The sequence below is a fragment of the Erinaceus europaeus genome, chromosome 10 (assembly GCF_950295315.1).
Source record: "Erinaceus europaeus chromosome 10, mEriEur2.1, whole genome shotgun sequence".
Taxonomy (NCBI): Eukaryota; Metazoa; Chordata; class Mammalia; order Eulipotyphla; family Erinaceidae; genus Erinaceus; species Erinaceus europaeus.
The window spans coordinates 99576527-99601966 of NC_080171.1; the positions used below are offsets into that span (position 1 = coordinate 99576527).

At 50.3% G+C, this 25440-nt stretch overlaps 2 protein-coding genes and 1 pseudogene across 11 annotated transcripts in view; 1 reads left to right on the forward strand and 2 right to left on the reverse strand.

The window, feature by feature from the left end:
- Window positions 1-19323, forward strand: part of LRSAM1 (leucine rich repeat and sterile alpha motif containing 1) — a 90964-nt gene extending 71641 nt beyond the window's left edge. For 9 of the 10 annotated variants that reach the window (XM_060200181.1, XM_060200179.1, XM_060200186.1 and 6 more), the window contains 8 exons: window positions 1862-1936; window positions 3872-3952; window positions 5665-5760; window positions 8081-8179; window positions 10345-10476; window positions 12074-12155; window positions 12630-12781; window positions 15096-19323. In XM_060200181.1, coding sequence (XP_060056164.1) covers window positions 1862-1936; window positions 3872-3952; window positions 5665-5760; window positions 8081-8179; window positions 10345-10476; window positions 12074-12155; window positions 12630-12781; window positions 15096-15221 — 843 coding nt within the window. In that variant the 3' untranslated portion in view covers window positions 15222-19323. The remainder of the gene's footprint in view (window positions 1-1861; window positions 1937-3871; window positions 3953-5664; window positions 5761-8080; window positions 8180-10344; window positions 10477-12073; window positions 12156-12629; window positions 12782-15095) is intronic. The other variant, XM_060200187.1, reaches the window with a different exon arrangement.
- Window positions 14507-14622, reverse strand: LOC132541143 (U6atac minor spliceosomal RNA; annotated as a pseudogene).
- Window positions 18901-25440, reverse strand: part of NIBAN2 (niban apoptosis regulator 2) — a 78807-nt gene continuing 72267 nt past the window's right edge. Inside the window, exons 9-14 of the mRNA XM_007528846.3 lie at window positions 22785-22972; window positions 22401-22556; window positions 21841-21957; window positions 21603-21710; window positions 21365-21476; window positions 18901-20958 (exon numbers count right to left, since the gene is read on the reverse strand). Of these exons, the coding sequence (XP_007528908.1) occupies window positions 20375-20958; window positions 21365-21476; window positions 21603-21710; window positions 21841-21957; window positions 22401-22556; window positions 22785-22972 (1265 nt within the window). The 3' untranslated portion in view covers window positions 18901-20374. The remainder of the gene's footprint in view (window positions 20959-21364; window positions 21477-21602; window positions 21711-21840; window positions 21958-22400; window positions 22557-22784; window positions 22973-25440) is intronic.

Below are 25440 nucleotides of genomic sequence, written 5' to 3' on the forward strand. Positions count from 1 at the left end.
TGGGGCTCTGGGAAATTGGAGCTCCAGGACACATTGGTGGGGTTGTCTGTCCAGGGAAGTCTGGTTGGCATCCTGCTAGCATAAAACACTCTATTTCTTTTACATTATTATGTATTATTATTATTTTTAAATTTATTTTATTTTATTTATTTTCCCTTTTGTTGCCCTTGTTTTTATTGTTGCTGTTGTTATTGATGTCTTTGTTGTTGGATAGGACAGAGAGAAATGGAGAGAGGAGGGGAAGCCAGAGAGGGGGAGAGAAAGATAGACACCTGCAGACCTGCTTCACCACCTGTGAAGCGACTCCCCTGCAGGTGGGGAGCCAGGGGCTTGAACCGGGATCCTTATGCTGGTCCTTGCACTTTGCACCACGTGCGCTTAACCACTGCACTACCGCCTGACTCCCCTTTTTTTCAGACACCTGCAGACCTCCTTCACCGCTTGTGAAGTGACTCCCCTGCAGGTGGGGAGCCGGGGGCTTGAACCGGGATACTTAGGCAGGTCCTTGTGCTTTGCACAATGTGCGCTTAACCTGCTGCACTACTGCCTGACTCCCATGTATTATTATTTTACCAGAGCAATACTCTGGTACTCAGCTCAGGCTTATGGTGGAGTGGGGTACCGAACCTGGGACTGTGGAGCCTCAGATAAGACAGTCTGTTTCCATAACTATTATGTGACCTCCCTCGCCTTTGTTTTTCTTTTGTATTGTACTAGAGAATGGACTTGGCATCTCATGCATGCACTCAGCCCCTGAGCAACATGAGCTGACCCAGCCCTGTCCTTTTATGAGAAAGGGGGATGGATAGATAGATGAAAATAGAGAAAGCCAGCACAGCTCTACCAGCCACAGATTTCTACTGTGGTGCTGGTGACCAACCCCAGTGCCATTGCATGCCAGGCAGGCACTCTACCACTGAACCAACTCCCCTGTCCAGGATATTCTCTCTCTTCCTGTTTGACCTTGTGCTTAAGGTGAGAATGGAAGCAGGCAGACTTGTTTATAACCACTTTACATCTCTTAACTTTACTGTCTTTTTAAAAAAAATTTTAAATATTTATTTATTTTCCCTTTTCTTGCCCTTGTTTTATTGTTGTTGTAGTTATTATTGTTGTTATTGATGTCATTGTTGTTGGATAGGACAGAGAGAAATGGAGAGAGGAGGGGAAGAGAGAGAGGGGGAGAGAAAGATTGACACCTGCAGACCTGCTTCACCACTTGTGAAGCAACTCCCCTGCGGGTAGGGAGCTGGCAGCTCAAACCGAGATCCTTACGCCAGTCCTTGCGCTTTGCGCCACCTGCGCAAACTTCACTGTCTTTATCTGTGAAGTGGACAGAGCACCAGGCATAGTATCCAGCAAATATATATGTGTGTGTGTGTGTGTGTGTGTGTGTATATTTTTTTTTCTTTAACCAAAGTACTATTCAGCTCTGCCTTATGGTGGTATAGGGGACTGAACCTGGGACTTGGGAACCTCAGACATGAGAGTCTCTTTGCACAACCATTATGCTATCTACCCCCACCTGATATATATGTAAGCAAGCTGAAAACATGCCTTTTAAAATTTTTTAATTTAATTATTTTATTATTAGATAGAGACAGAGTGAAACTGAGAGGGGGGGAGATAAACACCTGCAGCTCTACTTCACTACTTGTGAAGAAGCTTTCCCCCTGCAGGTGGGGATCAGGGCCTTGAACTTGGGTCTTTGCGCACTGTAGTGTATGTGCTTAACCAGGTGCGCCACCGCCTGGCTCCCTAAAACACAACTCTCTAAGGTGTTTGGTAGTCCTCCTGGCTGGGGCCCACTGGGAAAGCCCAGCCACCAGCCTCTGCTGAGAGCCTGCTGTCTCCTTTGCAGAGCACGATGCAGAAGGCTGCCTTTGAGGCGCTCCAAGTGAAGAAGGACCTGATGCACCGGCAGATTAGGAACCAGGTGAGGGGGAGTCGGGTATGAGCTGTCAGCCCTGTCTTGTAGGTGTGCACAGGTGCACAGAGATGGCATTGGTCACAGTGGGATTCTCAGCGTCATTTGCCACTTACTTCCTCATCTGGCCCAGGCCAGGGTTCCATGGCAGCTCATGATGCAACTGTCCAGTGCAAGGGGTCTGCTCTTGCTTTTCTGACTGCCCAGGGCTGAGAGGTAGAATTAAGACTTGACTACTCAGGCTGCCTCTCTGCTGACCATGGAAACAGGCAGGATTTCCCTGCTTACACCCCAGGGCCCTCGTCAACTCAGACTGAGGCCCAGAGAGGCAGACTCCCACCTTTGTGTGCAGAAGTTCTGCTGCCAGCCAAGGAGGGGCTGTGCTCTCATCCCAGTTCTCCTGTTGCTCTGGGGCAGCTCTCATTACTGGGACCTCTTGACCACCTCCATGGAGTGGGGCTGCATCTGACGGCTGGGCTCTCCTGGGGGTGAGGGGCCTGTAGGTGTGTCCCCCCAGCAGGATAGTTTCTCGGCTGTGTGGGAGAGGAAGTGAGCTTTCAGGCCATGGGAACTCTCATCGCATTGTAACCGCACACTTTGAATTTCTCTTTTTTTTTTTTTGCATGGTTTTATTTTCCCCTCTTTTATTCTTTTCTTTTTTGGTCCAAATCAACTTAACCTTTTTATTTCCTTCTTTAATTTAATCCCACATTTCTGGACATGAAGCTCATTCCTCTGACCAGGGGTTGGTGGGGTAATATGAACTTAGGGACAGGCCATAGGGTCACAGGCGCAGGGTAGAGATGTCACTGGCTCTATTCTGAGCCTCCAGGGCCAACCCTCCTCTCTCCCCTGGACCCCAGTCACACCCTGTGGGTATCCTATTACCACAGACATCCTCCTGTGGGTGGTTTTGATTCACCAGATCGGCAGTTATCCTTCCAACTGAGCAGGAGCCTTCTAGTACAAGAGTCTGCTCATTCATGCTGTGTGTCCTCGGCAAGTTACTCAGCCTCTTTGAGCCTCAGTGTCCTTGTTTGTAAAATAGAAACAGTAATACTCCTCATAGCCAGAAGAGAGTTGGTGAAGTGATGCAGGCACAGGACATAGATTGCCCATAAATATCAGGTGCTACTTTTTTGTTATTTGTATTTATTTAGTTATTACCTTCACCTCTCTTCTGCGACAACTCTTTAGAGGAAGCAAGAGCGTTGTACCAGTGTAAGACTCTGAAAATATGTCTATTCTTTTTTATTATCATTTTATAGCCACTAGAATGCTCCTGGTAGCAATTTTTTTCTCTTTCTCATATTTGATAGGACAGAGAGAAATTGAGAGGGGCAGGGGAGATAAAGAGAGACACCTGCAGTACTGCTTCACCACTTGTGAAGCTTCCTCACACAGGTGGGGAGTGAGGGCTTAAACCCTGATCTTCGATCATGGTAACATGTCTGCTCAACTGAGTATGCCACTGACTACCCCCTGCCTTTTTCAAGATTTATTTATTTATGATAGAGAGACAGAATCAGAGCATCATTCTGGCACATGCAACACTAGGGACCAAACTCAGGACCTCATGCTTGTGAGTCCAACTCTACCACTGAGCCACCTCCCAGGTCATGTGTATCTTATCAACTCTGGCTTGAATCCTGAAGGAAATCCCCTTTGCCCTGTACCCAACAAGGGACAAGCCCTGTGCGCAGCTCTTGGTCTGCACTGCTGACTGGGACAAAGGAATCTATATTACTGAAGTACTTAATGCCATGAAATACAAATTCTTTTAAAATCTCCATTCAGGTCCCTCAGTACAAAGAACTCCTTCCCCCATCACCCCCATCCCACCCCGAAAGTTTTGTTAGACCCTACTTGACCTTTAAAGAGCAACAGCACAGACTTGGATATGGTTGATGTGAATAAAAACGCCCTGTCTCATCTTCTGTTTAGATTAAGTTAATAGAAACAGAGTTATTGCAGCTGACTCAGCTGGAGTTAAAGAGGAAATCCCTGGACACAGAGGCACTACAGGTATGTAGGGCTTCTGGGCTTGCCCCCTTCCTCTGATGAAACCCCCCACCCAGCACCCCTGCTGCCAGCAGACAGGACAGATCTCCTCTGTGGCTGTGATGCTGGGGCCACAGCTCGAGGGCTGAGCCCAGCACAGGCCAGGAATAGGGTTGGGTTAGCCTGTTGCTAGGCAGGAGGGTCAGAGGAAGGAGGGTTTCATTGCCAGGGCTCACCGGCCCAACATCTCCATCTGCACATTTCCTTTGTTTTGGAGCAGGGTTTCTGCTGAGCTCCCTGTCTCTTTAAGCCATGCTTCTGGGGTGCCGGTTCCTCACAGCCTGACATCTTCTGGGGAAGGAGCTTTCCTGGAGCCCCAGGACTATGTGGAGGAGAGGGCTCCTCCCTGTAGGCAGCTTCTCTGTGTGCTCCTGCTTCAAGTTGGAACTTTTGGGCCTAGCAGACAGCACTTTGACCTGAGAATCCAGGACTAGGTTTTTCCAAGAAGTTTCACTGTGTGACCTTAGTAGGTGGGGGTGAAGGGGCAGCCTTTCTGCTTCTCCCAAATGCGCACACGGAGGCTGGATCAGTCATATATAAGGACATGTATCCCATGCTGGTTTTTTGATGAGTCTTCTGTCTGTTACTGTCCCTGTGTCTGTTCTCAGTAGAGGCCTTGAGTTGTCTCATGGGCTTCTCAGCACAGAAAAGAAGTTGGTCTCTGAGCTGCCATGGGTGTGATGTGTGACGTTGCACAATTTATTTCTCCTCCCTGAGCCTCCATTTCCTCCCTTCAAAAAGTAGAAATAATCATCCAGGCCCAGCCTATTTCATATGACCCTCAGAGAACCCATAAATGGTCTTCAGAGATGAGGGGTGGGATAGTGCTCAGAGAAGATGCAGTCATGTGCTTGGTAGATTCCCCAGCTCCCAGCCATTAAAGCTTGCTGGGCACCCATTTGGGGGGTACCTCCATGGTGTTTCCAAGAATTAAAGATGAGAGAACCACTGGGTGGGGGAGACAGCATAATGGTTATGCGAACAGACTCTCATGCCTGAGGCTCACAGGTCCCAGGTTCAGTCTCCCATACCACCCTAAGCCAGAGCTGAGCAGTGCTCTGGCAGAAAGAAAGAAAGGAAGGAAGGAAGGAAAAAAGGAAGGAAGGAAGGAAGGAAGGAAGGAAGGAAGGAAGGAAGGAAGAAAAGGAGGGGTGAGGGAGGGAGGGAGGAAAGAAACAAGGGAAGCAAGGAAGGAAGAAAGGGAGAGAAAAGGATCCACAGACACAAGTGAGGACTCCACTCTGATTTGCATGTGCCTCCATCAATGTAGAACCTTCCAGAATGGTGTGGCTTACACACCAACCCTCCCCACCATGTGCTTCTATCCTCATGTTCTGTAGTCAGACCAGAGTCAAATACCTGTGACTTGTCATTTTTTGCTTGTTTTGATCTTTTCTTGCCATTCCACTGCCATCAGATCTCATGCCTGGTCTGACCCCCGTGAAGGAAGGTGATGCAGGCTTGGGATAAGATGGGGGGGGGGGGTTACCCAGGCAGAAGGGCCCTTGGCTTTTTCCCCCACCTCTCAGCCTAGAGATGATGGGCAGAGCCTTGAATCAAGGTGGCTCCCCTGGCTGCCAGCTAAATGAACTGAATAAGAGGGGGGGAGGGCCTGCCACTGAGCCAAAGGGACTGTGGGCCAGGGACGTGGCACTGGATATGGACTTGTGTTGCAGGAGATGGTCTCAGAGCAGCGTTGGGCTCTCAGCTCCCTGCTCCAGCAACTGCTCAAAGAGAAGAAGCAACGAGAGGAAGAACTCCGGGAGATCCTGGTGCGTGTTTGGGTCTGTGGGTTTACTCTCCCTAAACACACTTGCTGCTCTCAGAAATGCTTTTGTTCTCCTTGTTAAAATTGTTCATCGGGGCGGAAATGGAAAGTACAAAGGAAAGGAATCTCACTTTGCAGAGTTATTTGTTGCTGAGGTTTTAGTTTATGTTTTTCCAAACATTGCAATGCACATTTATTACTTTGCATATACATGCCTTTTAAACTTAAAACTGTCCATTTATAACCAGCTTGTTTTCATCTGTTTTCTCCACTTAGAAAAATTAATTTACTTAATGTATAAGAGAAGGAGAAACAAGACAAACAGATCAGGCACTGCTCCAGCATATGCAGTGCTGGGAAATGGAACCTGGGCCTCCTGCACTTTGCCCATTGAACCATGACCAGACACTGCTCAGCTCGTGCATGTGACAGTGTGGGTGTAGTGCTGGCCCTCAGGCAGGCAGGCCTTGTACTCTAATGCACTGAGCTATCTCTCCAACTCTGTTCATGGCTTTAAAAATATTGTCCTTTATTATAACCTGGAACTGAAAGTAACCTTTTGAGAGGGGCCAGATGGTGATGCATCTGGTTAAATGCTCACATTACAGCGTGCAAGGTTCCAGGGTCATGCACCTGGTCCCCACCTGCAGGCGGAAAGCTTCACGAGTGGTGAAGCAGGGCTGCAGGTGTCTCTCTGTCTCTCACTCTATCTCTCTCTCCCCTCTCAATTTCTGTCTCTAGCCAATAAATTAAATAAATAAAGTAACCTTTTAAGATAGACTTTTATCTCTTTCTCAGACTGCTCATTCAAAAAATAAATATATAAATAAATAAATATATTGTCCTTGGGGTCCCTGGGAAGACTCACTATCCGCCACCCTAGCAGGACATGAATCTCAGGCCCAGGGCACCAGAAGAGAAGTGTGTGCACAGCCTGGGAAGAGCAGGAACCACAAATGTGTGTGTTGGGGCAGGGTGGGGGGGTGGGAGGCAGCAGTGCAATATCCAGGAAGGAGCTCAGGAGGCGGTCAAGCCCTGGGGAACAGGGAAATGTCAAGATCTAAATCCTCCCCACAGCACATCTGACCTTCAGCTGCAGGTCTGGATAGTTTCCACAGGTCCTGGATAAGCCAGACCTACATCTGAATCTCGACCCTGAGTCTGGGCAGTCCTTGGACCTTAGACAAGTCACTAGTCATTCAGAGCCTCAGTTTCCTCACCTGTGACACAACCCACTTGACGGAGTCGTGAGCATGACAGGAAGCAGCAGCTCAGCACCCAGCATGGTGGCTGCCACTCAGCATTCTGAAGACGTCAGCCACAATGGCGGCTGCCATTGCTGTTGATGGTGCGTGTTGCTGCTCTGTGCCCACCCAGCACTGAGGCTTGCGTGAAGGCCACTCAGGGAAGGTCTCTTAAGTGAGGGATGAAGGAATCAGTGTCATTAGTGTTATATCTAGTCTCCAGTGTTGTGAGAACAGTGAAAATGGAGGTGTCTGTATAGTCCTATTTCTACCCTGCCTGGCACCTTGGGGTCAGGAGTTTTGTGAGGGAAGGGTACACCTTTGGAGTGCCTTGCTCATCACACTGGGCACAGTTCAGGGTCATAGCCCAGGCTCAGGGACCCCGTAAGGAGTGTGGCTTCTCTAAGGGTCTTGAAAGTAAATCAGGGACAATGATTCTGCCTTTCCCAAGTCTTTAGTTTCAATAGTGAGACAATGGGGAGGGGGGAAGGCAGCATGAAAGTTCTTTGTAAGATACTCAGTATCATTCACTATACTTAGTATCTTACCACTGTCATTGTTTTTGTTTGCTTGGGTTTTTTTTTTTTTTTTTTTTTTTTGCCTCCAGGGTTATTGCTGGGTCCCAGTGCCTGCACCATGAATCCACTGCTCCTGGAGGCCTTTTTCCCCCCCTTTTGTTGCCCTCATTTTTTTATTGTTGTTGATTCATTCATTGTTGGATAGGACAGAGAGATATTGAGAGAGGAGGGGAAGACAGAGAGGGGGAGAGAAAGATAGACACCTGTAGACCAGCTTCACCACCTGTGAAGCAACTGACCCCCCTGCAGGTGGGGAGCTGGGGGCTCAAACCGGGATCCTTATGCCGGTCCTTGCTCTTTGTGCCACGTGCACTTAACCCGCTGTGCTACCACCCGGCCCCCGCTTGTTTGTTTTTGAAGGAGCCCTTTTTGGTGCTGGGAACTAAGCCCATAGCCTCAGACGTCTGAAGCATACACTACAACTCGAGTTCCATCCCCAGATGCTCATCCTTGTCTCTGTTTACTGCTCTGTAACTAACAATACCTGCCCTGTTCTTGACAGACTGAGTTAGAAGCCAAAAGTGAAACCAAACAGGAAAATTACTGGCTGATTCAGTACCAACGACTTTTAAATCAGAAACCCTTATCCTTGAAGCTACAGGTAAGGACTGCCCACGGCTGCTGTCCAAAGAGTCAGGATGACCTCCCTTTGGGGTTCTCTCCTGCCACAGCCATGTCTGGCTAGATTTTGACACTTTAGTTCCATTCATATTTCTGGTGGCTCTGGTGTACTCTGTGTCAGGCCCCAGTGGGGACAAAAACAAGAGGGAGATTCATTCTGGTGATGGGAAGCCAGCACTGGTCACTGTTACATGGGGTGTAGACTATGAGTCCCTATGCGCTTCAGAGTACTGACTGACTTCTGTGCCTATGGACAGGACAGATATGGTCCCTGCCTTCTGTTTGCGTGTGACTTCTCTCTCTCTCTCATACTTTTAACAGATGATTTATTTATTATTTAAGAGAAAGAGACTAAGGAGCCAAACATACATATCCAAAAAGATTTGTGTATACCTATGTTCATAGCAGCATAATATCCAAAACCTGGAAGCAACCCAGGTGTCCAACAACAGATGAGTGGCTGAGCAAGTTGTGGTATATATACACAATGGAATACTACTCAGCTATTAAAAACGGTCAATCCACCTCCTTTACCCCATCTTGGATGGAGCTTGAAGAAATTATGTTAAGTGAGATAGTCAAAAACAAAAGGATGACTATAGGATGATCTCACTCAGACAGAAGTTGAAAAACAAGATCAGAAGGGAAAACACTAAACATAACTTGGACTGGAATTGGTGTACTGCACCAAAGTAAAAGACTCTGGGGTGTGGGGGGCGGGCAGGGTTCAGATCCTAGGACATGATGGAAGAGGAGGACCTAGTGGGGGTCGTATTGTTATGTGGAAATGTTACACATGTACAAATTATTGAATTTTACTGTTGACTATAAATCATTAATCTCCCAATAAAGAAATAAAAAAGGTCAATCAATCAATAAATAAAATCTCCTTAAAAAAAAAAGAGAGAGGTGGTCCGGGAGGTGGCAGTGGATAAGGCTTTGGACTCTCTCAAGCATGAGGTCCCAAGTTCAATCCCCGGCAGCACATGTACCAGAATGATGTCTGGTTCTTTCTCTCCTGTCATTTTTCATGAATAAATAAATAAAAATGTAAAAACAAACAAACAAAAAAAACCTTTAAAAAAAAAGAGAGATGTGGTCCGGGAGGTAGTGCAGTGGAGAAAGCATTGGATTCTCAGGCATGAGGTCCCGAGTTCAATCCCCGGCAGCACATGTACCAGAATGATGTCTGGTTCTTTCTCTCTCTCCTTCTATTTCTCGTTAATAAATAAATACTTTAAAAAAGAGAGGGGGGAGAGAGAGAACCAGAGCTATCACTCTGATATAAGAGATGCTGAGGATTGAACTTGGGACCTCATACTTACAGATTTGGAGCTCTATTTATTGGCCACCTCCCAAACAACCACACACACATTTTTGGTTACTTAGCAGTTGAACAAGGGGCCAAGTGGCAGCACACCTAGTAGAGTGCATACATTACCATGTGCAAGCCCTCAGTCCCTGCCTGCATAGTGCTACAGGTATCTCTCCTTCTCTCTCCCTCCTCCCCTCTCAATTTCCATCTGTCTCTATCAGAAAGAGAAAGAAACTGAGCAGATACTTTGAGTAAAGAAAAAATTTTCAGTACATACTATTTTTTCAACTTGTTTTTTCCTCCTAACAGTTGTGCTGCTAGTTCTCTAGGTCCATAGTCTAGCCCTTGTCACTGTTGCCAGACTAAACTGCATCGTGTTTAGTATCTGAGTGAATCCTCCTATGTCATTCCCCTCCTGTTGGTACCTGAGTTCCTTACCATTTTCAAGTTAACAAGTAGAATAACAGTAAAATGGCTAGTGTGTTTACCACAGAGCATATACACATGCATTTTACAGGGAAAATTTAGAGGCTGCATTTTATATATCATATAAGCAAACATTCTGCTTGCTATTATTAAAAACAAACAAAAAAAAAGGGTTAGGCAGAGATACACGTGGTTAAACACACACATTACAGTGAGCAAGGACCCAGGTTCAAGCTCCTGGTCCCCATCTATAGGGGAAAAGCTTTCATGAGTGTTGAATCAGGGCTGCAGGTGCCTCTCTGTCTCTCTCCCTCTCTCTCCCATCTCAATTTTTTTTGTCTCTATCCAATGATAAATAAAAGTAAAAAGATTAAATTTTTTTTTAAATAGTCCTTGTGTTGCAGGAGGAAGGTATGGAGCGCCCACTGGCGGCCCTCCTGGTGGAGCTGTCGGCCGAGCACTACCTGCCCATCTTTGCTCACCACCGCATCTCCCTGGACACGCTGAGCCGGATGAACCCATCGGACCTGGCCAAGGTGGGGAGAGGCAGCCCTTGGGGAGGTTAAAGAGCCAGTAGGGTGCTGGCCTGAGCCAGCCATGGCTCTTCATGCTTTTCTCGGGGACGTCTTTGCTCATTATTGCGTGTCCCTGGCTCACCCAGCTCTCACCTGCCCTGTCTTCCTGTAGCCTTCCCTAAACGTTTCCCAGTGTTCCCCACATGCTGTTTGGCTAAAAAAAAAAAAAATCCAGGCTGCGCATCCTGTTGACCCCAGACTGGTCTACCCACCCACTCGGGTTAAACCTTCACATGCCAGGACCAAGTCAGTCCCCCAGAGGTCATCAGCCCTGCTCTGTCCCACAGTTTTAGAAATTTCATAATAGTGGAGCTGCCTGAGCCCCCATACATTCTGGGTGGGAACAGAGCTTGAGGGCAGGGGAGGTAGCATAATGGTTATGCAAACAGACTCTCATGCCTGAAGTCCCAGGTTCAATCCTCTGTACCACCACAAGCCAGAGCTGAGTGGTGCTCTGGCAAAAAAAAAAAAAAGATTCACCATGCTTATGTCATCAGAGCATTTCCTCACATCAGGTACTATTCTAAGCACTTGACCTAGAATTTTCTGAACAACCAGGCAAGCACATATCATCATCACCATCGTTTTTCAGATGAGGCAATGGAAGCACAGCCAACTGTGACCTGAGTCCAGGCTGTTTCCCACCCAGTTCTTTGTGCAGGCACTATGAATCCATTGCTCCCAGTGGCCAACTTTTCTTCTTAATATTATTAGAGAGGACAGAAGGAAATTGAAAGGGGCTGGGAAAGAGGGAGAGAAAGACACCTGCAGACATGCTTCACTCCTCAAGAAGTGTCCCCACTGCAGGTGGGGAACGGGTTCAAACCTAGGTCCTTGCGCACACACTTAACCAGGTGTGCCACTTCCCAGTCCCCACCACTCAGTTCTGCTGTCTGTCCCTCAACAGAAACTGAGGGTCAGAAGGGCTCGTGGGGTTCATATTACCTGAGCTGAAAGTCCAGTCTCTGGAGGCTGAGAGACGGTGTGATTCTGGTGCTGCCATTTCTCAACAGCTGGGTCTCAGTGGCCTGCCTTCCTTCCTTCCTTCCTTCCTTCCTTCCTTCCTTCCTTTCTTCCCTGCCTCATCATGTGAGCCATGATGGAGGGTCCTGGCATATGAACCATCACAGGGTGACATGAGGCTATTCGTGTGAAGCTTGGGGCACAGTCCCTGGCACAGGGGAAGAATTTGCTAAAGAATTTTTTTTTATAAAACTTAAAAAAATTTATTTATTTACTAATGAGAAAGATAGGAGAAAGAACTAGACATTACTCTGGCACATGTGCTGCCAGGGATTGAACTCAGTACTTCATGCTTGAATGCAATGCTTTATCCACTGAGCCACTTCCCAGACCACCTAAAGTAGTTGTCATAAGCGTAAGTTTCCTTTTGGATATCAGTTTCTCCCATTGTTTAGCTCCAGATTTCCAGATGAAGGTTCCATAAGCCGGGGAGGAGACTATGCTGCCGGTCTGGGCCCGAGTGTGGTGGCTCCGTGCTGTACAGCAAGCTGCCACCCTGCTCAGACTCCAGCATCTCTTCCTCCAACTGCTGTAGGTGGGCGTCTCAGAAGCCGGCCTGCAGCATGAGATCCTACGGAGAGTCCAGGAGTTGCTGGATGTGGCCAGGACCCAGCCAGGTACCCATGCCAGGGCCTGCCCTGACTAGAAGCCCTACCTTTGTATGTGAACTGGGCAGTTGGGAGCAGGGCAATATTTCAGAACGAGTCCTAAGAGCCATTTCTAGCCCCTGCCAGTCCTGAAGGGTTCCTCCTAAACAGGAAAGACGGGCTCCAAAATTAGGGGAGAAAGAAATTTGCTAGCAGCAGTGGAGAGGCCCTTCTGTCTACCTTTCCGGAACTTTCTCTAAACCCACCCTACAGACACTGGGAATCACACACCTGCAGGGTCCTAGGGAGCAGCCATACATGGTGCCTCTGAGGTGCCTGGCACAGGCCTGTGGTTGGAACATGGTTGGAAGGCTGGACTGGGAGGTGCAGGGGTAGAAGACAGGCTGTGCAGGGGAAGTCAGGCACTATGACTCAGCGTAGTCCCAAGGGGGTTAGGATCACTGGCAGATGACCATGACTCAGTCTGCCCCTTGGTCTCCACAGAGCTGCTAAAACCACCCAAGGGTGGGATCCTCAGCACCCTGGAGCTCCCCACTGCCTCCGAGGAGGATATTCCTGAGTCAGTGAGCCCGTCAGCTCCCCCCTCAGAGCTAGAGGTGCCAACCTCAGAATGTGTCGTGTGTCTAGAGCGGGAGGTAAGTGTGGGCAGTGGACCCAGCCCTGGAACCCCACCCCTCCTATGTGTGCCCTGGGCCTGCGGTCACCCCAAGCCCTTCTGGGCACACATGTTCTTTGTAAACACTTTCCTCTAGTTATGAGGCCTATGATATTCATTAGGGATTATGGAAAAGACAGGAAAGCAAAAACTACAGGAATAACTACAGGGTGACCCATGACCCCTATGTGAGGAGTGCTCGCTGCCATCGTTTTCTGGGCTTTTTTTTTCTTTCTTTCTTTCTTTCTTTTTGAAAGAGAATCTTCCCCTACTGTCTAATAATACATTAAGGAGGCCCTCCCAAGCCATTAAATGTCAGAAATGGATTTGTTTTTCTGAAGAGACTTTCAAAAAAAAAAGCTACAGGGGATAGGAGCAATAGCGTAATGACTATGCAAACAGACTCGCATGCCTGAAGCTCCAAGGTCTCAGGTTCAGCCCCCCACACCACCATAAGCCAGAGCTGAGTGGTGGTGCTCCAGGAAAAAAAAAAAAAAAAAGCTACAGGGCCCAGCCCAGCTAAGGGTTAGAAGGCTTAGTCCGTGCTGTAGGGCACACGGCTCACCGTGCACAGAACCCAGATTTGAGTTCCAGCACCACTTGGGAGTGCTTGCCCAGGGAGAGCTCGGTGCTGTGGTGTCCTGACCTGTTTTCCTATCTCTGTAAAGTAAGAAGAGTAAAAAAAAAAGTCAGCCCATGAGTGATGAAATCATGCATGTGCAAGACCCTCCACACTGAAAATAAAAGATCTGTAGCTAAGTGAATGTTTATTGTAAACATTAAACAGCATAATTGTATAGACCTCTCCCTTTCCTCCACTCCAGGGTCTCATCCTCCTCAGGGATGTGCTTGCAGTGTGGTTTCCCTGTAGTCTCACTGTAATTCTGTGGCCCAAAGGGATTGGTTCTAAAAAAAAAAAGCACCAAGATTGCTACTTTGGGGCTCCTTAGTGGCTCCTGATTTCTTGCTCTTAGCAACAGCAGCTGTGAACAGGATGAGGGACAGGGACACACCCTTGATCACTTCCTTAGCATAGATTCCTAAAAAGAGGAAATGCTGAGACAGAGCACACTGTCATAATGCGGAGTCATTTTTAGAGGAACTGGGCATATGCACACACAAAATGGGTATAACTTACACATCCAGTAACAAGGCTGGTTAGAGTCGCAGTGGCCTCCTATACAGAGGGCCCCCACAGCTGTTAAAGAGAGGGCATGGGGTGGGAGAAACCTATATTTATGCATTTCTTTTCATGCTCACTTACTTTTTTTTTGTTTTTTGTTTTTTTTTTTTTTTTTTTTCCCTCCAGGGTTATTGCTGGGCTCAGTGCCTGCACCATGAATCCACCGCTCCTGGAGGCCATTTTTCCCCCTTTTTTTTTTGTTGCCCTAGTTGTTGTAGCCTCGTTGCGGTTATTATTGCCATTGTTGACGTTGCTTTGTTGTTGGATAGGACAGAGAGAAATGGAGAGAGGAGGGGAAGACAGAGAGAGAGGGGGAGAGAAAGATAGACACCTGCAGACCTGCTTCACCGCCCGTGAAGCGACTCCACTGCAGGTGGGGAGCTGGGGGCTCGAACCGGGATCCTTACACCGGTCCCTGCGCTTTGCACCACGTGCGCTTAACCCACTGTGCCACCGCCCGACCCCCACTTACTTATTTTTGATACAAATGTACATGACAAATGTTTTGACAGCCCACCCATCAAAAAACAGTTGATGCTACGAAGTAGGTGGCCATGCTTTAACCATATGTGTTGCAGGCCAAAGCCTCTTCTGTCTTGTCAAGGAGAGTGCTAACCTTCTCTCTTCTTTTTCTTTTTTTACCAGAGCACTGCTTAGCTTTGGCTTATGGCGGTGTGGGGGACTGAACCTGGACTTGAGGCAGGAAAGTCTCTTTGCATAACCATTATGCTATACCCCCACCCACCTTCTCTTTTCATATAACACATATTTGTACATTTCTTTCTTTCTTTTTTTTTTTTCATGAGAAATGAAAGGAGAGAAAGAACAAGGCATCACTCTGGTACATATGCTACCGGGAATTGAACTCAGGACCTCATGCTTGAGAGTCCAAAGCCTTAGCCACTGTGCCACCTCCCAGACCCCGTATTTTTACATTTCTAACACAATATAGAGGACTGCAAGCTGCCAGCAGAGAGGGCTGGGCTCCCACCTGCTGGGACAGCTGCATGGTTTATGGTGGTCACACTGTCCTATCTGGGGGCTGGGACTTGGGTGGGCCACCTCAGGGACCCAGATGGGGCTGGGCCCAGACCTCTGCTCTCTCCCTCAGGCCCAGATGATCTTCCTCAACTGTGGCCACGTCTGTTGCTGCCAGCAGTGCTGCCAGCCACTACGCACATGCCCGCTCTGCCGCCAGGACATCGCCCAGCGCCTCCGGATCTACCACAGCAGCTGAGTGCCCACCACCTACTCTCCCTACCACCTGCAGGCCCAGGGCTCCAGCCCCCTTCACCCCTGCTCTAGCTAGATTAGTATGGCCCCTCTGTCCCAGGCCCTGTCCCCACTTCTTGAGAAGGTGCTCCCTAACCTTGACCTCTAAACACTGCTGGAGCGGGTAGAGGTGGGCAGTGTATCTGCACAGTGTCCCAGCTGGTCTGTATACTGAAGACGGTGGGAAGACTTCTCGTGGCATAAGGAGCAGGTCTGAGGAAGAGGGAACAGCTGGGCAACTCTGAGCGCAGGACTGAGTATCCTAGACGGTGTTTCTGTCAACTCCTAGCTGTCAGACTGGCAGATGACCAGTGGAGCATGAGTCTCCTGTTATTTTAGGTGTAGTGGGAGTACACGAGGCTCTGGGCCTGGAGGAGAGAAGGCTGTGGGGGAAGCTGGCAGGTGGTGTGGCCCCAAGTCACTGCACACTGTCCTCAGTAGTGATTTTGTGCCACAGGCACCATGGGCTGACCTCCTTCCTGCTCCCCAACACTCTGGTTCTGGGCCCCTCCTCTCTCAGCTCTGCCCCCACCCACCCCCCACACACACACACAGTGCAGAGGCAGGCACTGAGCCTTGCAGACCAAAAGCAGGACCATCAATAAACCCACCTCTTAGCCTGCTCTGCTGGCATCGTCACTGGGTCCTGATGGAGTTTGGGCAGTGGGGAGGGTGAGACAAGGGACTGGGGATCTGGGGAAAGGCTTGTCTCTTGGTCAAAAGAAGAGAAGGATGAAGCAGAGGCATTCATTCCCCACGTGAAGTTACTTAGCACTTCCCCGTCTTGCAGGGCTCAGTAGCAGAGCCAATTAGGGTGTGACAGCGGCAGCAGCCTCATTACCCATAAGCAGGTTGTGCTCCATGAGCCCCAGCGGGTCGTTCCAGGCCAGGGAGCTGATGTGTTAAATGTCTGGGGCCTAGCTGTTGAGACATGGCCATGCTGGGTTTGCAGCCCAGAAGTATCTACCTACCATGCCCTGTGAGGGTTGTTCGATGCAAGGCTAATTTTAAAATATATATATTTATTTATTCATTCTTTCTTTCTTTTTTTTTTTTTTTTTTAATATTTATTTTCCCTTTTGTTGCCCTTGTTGTTTTTATTGTAGTAGTTGTTCTTGATGTCATCGTTGGATAGGACAGAGAGAAATGGAGAGAGGAGGGGAAGACAGAGGGGAGAGAAAATTAGACACCTGCAGACCTGCTTCACCCCTGTGAAGTGACTCCCCTGCAGGTGGGCAGCCGGGAGATGGAACTGGGATCCTTACGCCGGCCCTTGCACTTCGTGCCACGTGCACTTAACCTGCTGTGCTACCGCCTGACTCCCCATTCATTCTTAATCAGAGCACTGCTTAGCTCTGGTTTATAGTGGTGCTGGGGATTAAGCCTGGGACTTCAGAGCCTCAAGCATGAGTCTTTTGCATCATCATTGTGCTGTCTCCCTAGCCTTTATTTTAATGAAAGAAAGATACAGAGAGAGACCAGAACACTACTCAGTTTAGACTTACGGTGGTGCTGGGGGTTGAACCTGGGACCTCAGAGCCTCAAGCATGAAAGTCTTTATATATTCCCATTATGCTATCTCCCCAGCCCTGCAGGGTTAATTCCCTTGTAATTGCTGTAGAACTATACCAAGCATTTGCTGGCAGATGGTTTTGAACCAAGGACAGTCTTTCCTTTTTAGGTTAGTCAGGCCTGGACTCCACCTCCAGTTGTCTGTAGTCCTGACCAGCCTGAGAACCTGTTTCCCCACGCAGTCATCTATACAAGGCACGATGGGGTGCTTAGTCCAGTGACCACAAGGAGGCGCAGAGTTTGGGAGGGTGGAGAGAGCTGGTTGTGTTCCTGTCTTTTCCTGCCTCTTTGGGACCATCAGTCCGTGTCTGAACAGACTCTGTGAAGGTCCCTGAGTGTGAATCTGCTCCCTGATCAACAGATGGGGCCTCTTCCCAATGTCATCTTCCTTTGTGCACCTCTGATGAGTCCCACACACCTTTCTGTGCTCAGAGGGGAAACTGATAGCACGAGAAGAGGGAAAGAACCAGAGTGTCACTCTGGCACACGGGATGCCAGAGACTAAACTCAGAACCTCATGTTTGAGAGTCCAGTGCTTTATCCACTGTATCACCTGCCTGGCTAGATCTTGCATCCTCACTAAGCCCTGGGGAAAAAAGGACTTAAAAAAAAAAAGGCACTTTATTGAGGAAATGTTACTGTGTAAGGTGGCTGTCACGAGGGCACAGTTTCACATCTCCCTTTGTTAGATGTCTTTCATCAGAATAGCTTGCTTATAGGTGGGACTTACAGGAAGGGAAAACAAAAGATGAAATTGTAACCACCTATAGCCAATTACAACAGCTCCAAGGACCGTAAAGAGAGCAGGTGGCATGCTGTGCAGTGGCAAACCCAGGTGAGCGCACACATTATCACGTGCAAGGACCCAGTTTCAAGCCCCTGGTCCCCACCTGCAGGGAGAAAGCTTCACAAGTGCTGAAGCAGTGCCTGTGTCTCTGTCTTCCCCTTCCCCTCCCAATTTCTCTCCGTCTCTTATCAAAAAGAAAGAACAAAGCATCAGGCGGTGGCACACCTGCTTGAGTTGATGTTACAATGCGTAAGGAACTGGGTTCAAGCCCCCAGTTCCCACCTGCAGGGGGAAAGCTTTACAAGTAGTGAAGTAGGGCTGCAGGTGTCTCTTTGTCCCTCTGTGTCCACCTCCCCTCTCAATTTCTGGCTGTCTCTATCCAATAAATAAAGATAATTTTTTAAAAATTAATTTAAAAAAGGGATGAAAAAAGGGAGAACATGGGAGGGCATGGAAGGGGAGTTAGGGACCCCCTATCCTACAGTTAAAGGAAAAGTGCTTTGATCAACTTCTTTTACTAAGGAGGAGCCTAAAGATAAACTTAGTAACTTGCCAAGTATAACAGCAAGACTGAGGCCAGCAATCTATCTCCCTTGGATAGTGCGCTGCCTTGCCATGTGCATGACCCAGGTGGGAGCCCTGCCCCCACTGCAGTGGTGGACGCTTTGGTGCTGTGGTCTCCTTCACACTCTGCCTCTCTGTCTATAGCTAGAAATAAAAGTAAGACTATAACTTCTGGTGCTGCAACTCTTGGTGTGGCACATCTCAGCCCTTGTTGGCAAACCCTCTAGATGCCACAGTAGGCAGACCTGGGAAGCTAGCACACCCCAAGATGACTGCCTGCCCTCCCTCCCAATAGAGGCATCTTCTCCCTATGGATGGGGGTCACGTGTGGGAGAGAGGTGTCCTTGGGCTCCCTAACCTCACCCCAGGGTCCCTACCTTTCTGGGCTTGTTTGCACAGTGATGAAAGGCGGCAGAGCCCACTTCTGGGGCTGTTGTGACATGACGGCCCACAGTGCCCCGGGAGCACTGGCTGTGTGACCCAGAGCTTTGACTATGTCAACATTGCTATTTGAAGGGTTTCGCTCAGCCCTGCTGTTGGGTGCCCCAGGGCAGAATGCTGTTCCTCTGGCCTCACTGTCCCCAAGGCTGACTGAGGAACACCCTACACAGTGCTTTATCTCTGAACCTATCTGCTCCTCTTAACAGGGGCTGGGAGCTCCACGTGGAGCCAAGCACGAGTCCAGAAACTCCCAAGTGTGTGGGCACCACGCATAGGCCACTGGCTTTAAATACAGCATTTATTGATTAGTAGAGGCTTAAACAGTTTGTATAATGTCTTCAGTACAATATCCAGAAAGGATGATTGGAAAACCCCAAAAGAAGGCACTAGAGGAGAGCGTCTTAAAACAGAATGTGTTGGTAGGTTAGTGACCCCTTTGAGTGAAAGCTGGGGGACTGGGGGGGGTCCCTGAGCACCAGCCACCACCACTCATCCTGTGGGTTCCAGACCTCAGTCCCAGGAAGTGAACCAAGGGGGTGGGGGGATATAGAGCTGAAGAGGGGACCCCATCCTGAGAACCCTAAAGGAGTCAGGAGTCAGTCTCATCCTGCCTTCCCTCGCTTCAGTGGAGCAGAGCAGAAATATGGGGGGAGGGGGCTTCCAGGCTGGGACTGCCTTGGCTTGTTACCTCTCCCCACCTCCCTCCACCCCCAGAAAAAGAAGCTGAGGAAGGAGTATGGCCAGGTCCCAAGCTACTTAAAGGATATTTGAAAAGTGTCCTGGAATTTTCATGGGGATTCAGAGGCAGCAGGGCACAGCCTGAGCCCAGATCCTCACAGAGGCCACAAGTGGCACCTGGGAAGCCATAGACTCTCAGAAAGCCCACCCCTCAGTGTACAGCAAGTGCCCTGGAGACAGCCCGCAGAAGATAGAATCCACACCCTGCCTCGGCTCAGTGCCCCTTCCCACCCCATCCCAAAGCACAGGTGGCTAGCAGAAGGGATGAGGAAACAGGGAAGTCCCCACGACTGCATCCCAGGAACTGGAATAGGCTGGAAGGGGGCAGGGGCACAAAGTTCCCAGGAATTTCCTTCTACCTTCTCACCTTCATGCACACACTCCCAGCAGCTCCCACTAAGGTCACTCCTACCCTTAGGACACTTCCTCTCCTCATATCAGCACATTCCAGGTCTTTCTCATTCCTTTCTCTCTTTCTCATTCGCTGCTGCATTTGCCCACCCCCATCCCCTTCCTTCCTCCCTTCAGGCAACACCCCTCCCCAAGTACCCCCTCAGTCTAGCAACCCTCTCCCTGCACCTCCCTTCACCCACAGCAAGGAAAGTGAGAACTGCAATGTCCAGTCTGAAATTGGCTTCTGGGTCGCAGCCTGGGGTTGGCCTCACCCAAGCTCCACCATCATTTGGTTTCAGTGAGCCCCTGGGGGGAAGCAGAGAATTCCTGGCTCTAATTCATAGCCTTGACTTCCCCGTGTCCCCCAAGGATGGCAAGATCCATAAGAGAAACAGACCACTGAAAAAGGGCAGGAAAGGAGGCTCGGGGAAGTGGCAGCCACTGGAGGCTCCCAGCAGAGAAAACAGAGCAACAGTTAAGTGACTGGGGTGGGCCTGCCCCAGCCTGGAGGTGCCCCCCAGCCCTGCCCCTCCCCCCAGCCCCCACTCTGCCACAGACACAAGTCAGGTGCCTGGGAGGGTGGAGCTGTGTGCTGTGTCCACAGAAGCCTAGGGATGACCCATCTAGAACTCAGTCTGCACCCCTGCATGGTCCTCAGTGGTGGTGTGGAGGGGAGGGTGGCCCCCAGGACTGGACACTTGCTCCCCGGTCTCCTGGTCGCTGGGCTTGGGAGGCTCAAGGTCCGAAGACTTTCCGGGTGGGAGATGCTGGATGGTGGAGGTGGGTGAGGGGGTCTCCTGCACCACCGCTTCAGGCTGGGGGCTCTCCAGAGCAGGGGCCCCGTTAGGCAGGGAGCTCTCAGCCTGTGGATCCTGGGCCAACAGGCCACAGAGCTCAGTGACGCTGTCCGGGGAGGCGGGGGATGGCAGCTCCAGCTCCGCGCTGGCTTCCAAGGGCAGCCCTGCCTCCTCATCCTGGACCATGGACACCACCTGCTTGGCGCGCCATCGCTTTTCTGGGGGGGTAACCGCTTCTGGGGTTCTGGGGCTGCTGCTGTCCCCACCGCCACCACTGTCTCCACTGTACTCCTCCCCCCAGTCGATGGGCGCCCCCTCGGCCAGCAGGTGCAGGTTGGGGTCGCTGTTGTGCATGACCATGCTGTCCCGGTAGAGATTGTGCTTCCTCTGCACCGCGGCCTCCTTCACAGCTGCAGGAACACGGGGTGAGGAGGGGGTGGGGTTAGCATGCCCAGGCACGACCCACAGTGCCCTCTAGGGACCTCCCATAGCCTGAGTGTGCCTGCCACGATGGGATATGACACCCCAGGTCCCACTGCTCAGCCCCTGACAATGAACACCCTCGTCACCACCAAGACATCTGCCACCCGTGTGCCCCTTCGCCAAGTGCCAGTAAGGAATCTAAGGCGTGGTGGCAGGGCACTGTCTCCTGGGCCCACACAGCCAACGGCAGGCCCAGCCCAGCTTGACATCCCCCCACAACTGAGCTGACTCTCCCCCCCACACACCCCAGAAGACTTCTCTGTGGAATTAAGTGGTGACGGGGTCACCTCCTCCCTAGCTGTGCAGCCCTCCCGGGGAGAGGGCATCACATACCCTGCAGGATGTCTTTCATGACCGTCTGCAGCACCACCTCCTCATATGTGTTCTCCACCAGGATGAACCTGGCAAAGTCCTCAAAGATCAGCTCCTGGAACCGGGGCAGCTCCTGGAAGCAGGTGGCAGAGGGGCAGGTCAGGGACCACCGCCCAGGCTATGCCCGGGGCTGGAGCAGGTGGTGAGGGGGAGGTTAAGGGGGCCGGGTCCTGGGGGGTGTGGTGTGGGGCACACTCACCGACTTGCAGGTGGGGGCCAGCTTCTTGAGCAGGAAGGGGATGGTGATCTGCAGCAGAGCCTCCCGGAAGAAGCGCTTCCGCACAGAGCTGCTGTCATAGTCATATTTCTGCCGGGAAAGAGGGGCCAAGGGATGGGGGTACCCGGGTGAGTGGGCTCCACCAGCCCTGCTGGGGTCGGGAAGGCAGAGGCACTCCATGAGGGGTGGGGGAGGCACTGGGAGCGGACTGGCCACTCACCTTCAGCACCCGTTCCAGGATCCGCTGGATGGACTTGCACAGCTCCTCCTTGGTGGGCCCCTTCCCCAGCTCCTGGTGCAGGAGGGTCTCAAAGGTGTACACGGCATTGTCCATTTGCTGCAGAGCATGGCAGGAAGCATGTGAGGAGGTCCCACCACCACTTTCCTGTCCACCTGTCTCCTGCCGGCCACTTGGGCTGCCCGGGGAGGAAGGGTGCTATAGGCTTAGCCACATGTCCGCTCACCCACATTTTTACTGCCTGGTGTCTGCAGGCACAAACTGGCCTTAAGGAAATGTGAATTGGGTTGGGGCCCTGCAGGAAGGAATCTGGGCTTTCTAAGGAAGGGGTCTCAAAGCCCAAGAGTGTGAGCCACCAAAGCAGACAGAAGGCTGGTGTTCCAGGTAGACAGGACAGTGGGCTGGGGCAGAGAATAGGGCCAGGGAGGAAGGTCCAAGGGGAGAAACTGATTCCCAGTGGCCTGTGGAAGGCAGATGTGGCATGAACAGGGGTGTGAGGTAAGCAAGTGTGGGGCACATGGGAGCAGCAGCCTTGGGCCTACCTCACGCATGTGGATCTGGGCCCGCTGCTTGAACACGGATGTGCTGGACACGTCAAAACGTTGCTGCAGCCCATCAAGCCGCAGTGGCTCCATCTTCTCATAGCAGCTCTGCATCTTGAGGGGGTGAAACGCCAGCTGGGACAGCTTCTCCATGTACTGCAGAAAGGGGGGTAGCACAGGGGACCCAGAGTGAGGAGGGGCCCTTTTCTCTAACTGCTACCCCCCATGGGATAGCTGGCACCTTCTGCGGCCTGTCTTAGGCCTTGAGCTCTGCTTATAGGCTGTGCCCGAGGGGAGGGACCTGGGTGGCAGTGAAGCCAGCTGTAGAGCAGGGGAAGGGGCAGACCAGACCTAAGCCCAGGAATGCGCCCCTCCCGGCCTCACCTCGCCCAGCTTATCGATACCGCCCTCATTGATGACGTTCAGGTTCATATCCGTGACCTCCTTGAAGAAGATGTCCCGCACCTCGGTGAAGCCCTGGCTGGTGGGAACCATCAGGGCCTCCAGGATGGACGGGATGTAGGGCTGGACATGGTTCCGGACACACACCTCTGCCTTAGGGAGGATGAAGGCTGCACCCAGGGGGCGCTGGTTAGCTGATGGCACCCCAGGGCAGCTCCCAGCCATCCTGAAACCCTGAGGCTAGAGGCATGTTTGCTTGGTTTTATTCATTTTGCACAACTGGGACCCTGAACACGTGCAATTTCACTCTCCAGCCCTCTTTTGCTTAATTTTGTTGCCTTTGGGATTATCACTGGGGCTCAGTGCCAGCACTAAAAATCCACTCCTCCATTTTATTGGATAGGACAGAGATTAAGAGAGGAGGGGGAGCTAGAGGGGGAGAGACAAAGACCACTTGTGAACCTTTCCCCTGCAGGTGGGGAGCAGGGGCTTAAACCCAAATCCTCGCAGGTCCTTGTACTTAGTATTATGTGCGCTTAACCAGGGGTGCACCACCACCTGGCCCCCCAGGCCACTCTCTCTCTCTCTCCTGATAGTACAGGGAGAAATTGAGAGGGGAGGGGGATACAGAGGGAAAGAAGCTCCTGAAGCTTCCCCTGCTGCAGTTGAGGACTGGGGGCTTACACCTGGGCTGCACATGGTAATATGTGCAGTCAACTAGATGCACCACCGTCTGCCTGCCCCTTTTGGAATTCAGATTCTGGCATAGAAAAAGAGGTACCCAGCACTGGAGCTTCCTCCTTGCCACCCTGGGTCATGCATAGCAATGCAGGGCTCCTATCGAATGAGTTATCTCTCTGGTTCAATACTATGTTGTTAATTTTTTTCTTAATGAAAGGGGCATCACCAGTCTGGGCTAGCATTTTCAGAGGGAGAGGGAGAGACCACAGCACTGAAGTCCTTCAGTACTGTGTGGGGGGAGGGTCATGGGCATATTATCCAGGTGAACTATTTTGCCAGCCTTGTATTATGAATTTATGTATGTATGTTTGTATTTCTAGAGAAAATAATACTCGAGGCTGGGTGGTGGTGCGTCGGGTTAAGCGCACATAGTACAAAGCATAAGGACCCGTGCAAGGATCCCAGTTCAAACACCTGGCTCCCCACCTATGGGGCGGGGTCACTTCACAAGTGGCAGGTCTGCAGGTGTCTTATCTTTCTCCCTTTCTATCTTCCCTCCCCTCTCGATTTCTTTCTGTCCTATCAAAAGAATAGTCAAAAAAATGGCCGCAGGAGCAGTGGATTTGTAGTGCAGGCACTGAGCCCCAGATAACTCTGGAGGAAAAGAGAAAGAGAGAGAATATTCAGAAACTATGGTTCTAGAAGTAGTAGAAGAAATAATAAAAAAAAAAAAAAAGAAATAAATGTCATAAAAATAGCAGTTTTTTTCTTTTTTTTTAAATATTTATTTTCCCTTTTGTTGCCCTTGTATTGTTGTTATTAATGTCATCGTTGTTGGATAGGACAGAAAGAAATGGAGAGAGGAGGGGAAGACAGACAGGGGAAGAGAAAGATAGACACCTGCAGACCTGCTTCACCATCTGTGAAGGGACTCTCCTGCAGGTGGGAGCCAGAGGCTCGAATCGGGATCCTTACGCTGGTCCTTACACTTTGCACCACATGCACTTAACCCACTGTGCTACCACCTGACTCCCAGCAGGGTTTCTAAAACTAGACCACAGTACTTCTTTTTTTAAAATTAATTTATTCCCTTTTGTTCCCTTTGTTTTTTATATTTATATTTATATTTATTCCCTTTTGTTTTTTTTGTTGTAGTTATTGTTGTTATTGATGTTGTCGTTGTTAGAACAGAGAGAAATGAATAGAGGAGGGGAAGACAGAGAGGGGGAGAGAAAGACAGACACCTGCAGACCTGCTTCACCGCCTGTGAAGCGACTCCCCTGCAGATGGGGAGCCGGGGCTCAAATCGGGACCCTTATGCCTGTTCTTGCGTTTTGCACCACCTGTGCTTAACCTGCTGCACTACCGCCCGACTCCCTGACCCCAGTACTTCTGAAACTGTGATGACTGAGAAAACTCCTAGTTTAAAATATACCAGGACTTTGGCAGGATCAATGAGCCTCTGGGTTTACAGCCACCAAGCACGGTCCTGCCTGGTATGGTGGGGTCTGGCTCCCTGTGGGAGGTGTCTCCAAGCCTTTCTGTCAGCTGATGTTTGTTCCACAGAATGAATGTTCATATTATCTCCTAGCCAGCTCACAGTGAATACAGCCGGGAGGGGATACCCCTGCAGCAAATGATGACTTTGAAAGCTGCACTTTGCCAAGGCACACAAGCAGAGAAACCCCATCTGCCTATGGACAGAAAGGAGCAGACTTGCTGAGAGTGAACTGTCAGGCTGTGTCTGCTGAGCTAACACACTGCTCTGGATCACAGTTGAGGAGGAGGCTGGAATGTGCTTAACAGTAACCAAGATCTTCACGGTGCAGAAATAAGAAGTACTTAAAAGACTTTGGGAGTCCGGCGGTAGTGCAGCAGGTTAAGCGCACATGGCGCAAAGCCCAAGGATCCTAGTTCGAGCCCTGGCTCCCCACCCGCAGGGGAGTCGCTTCACAAG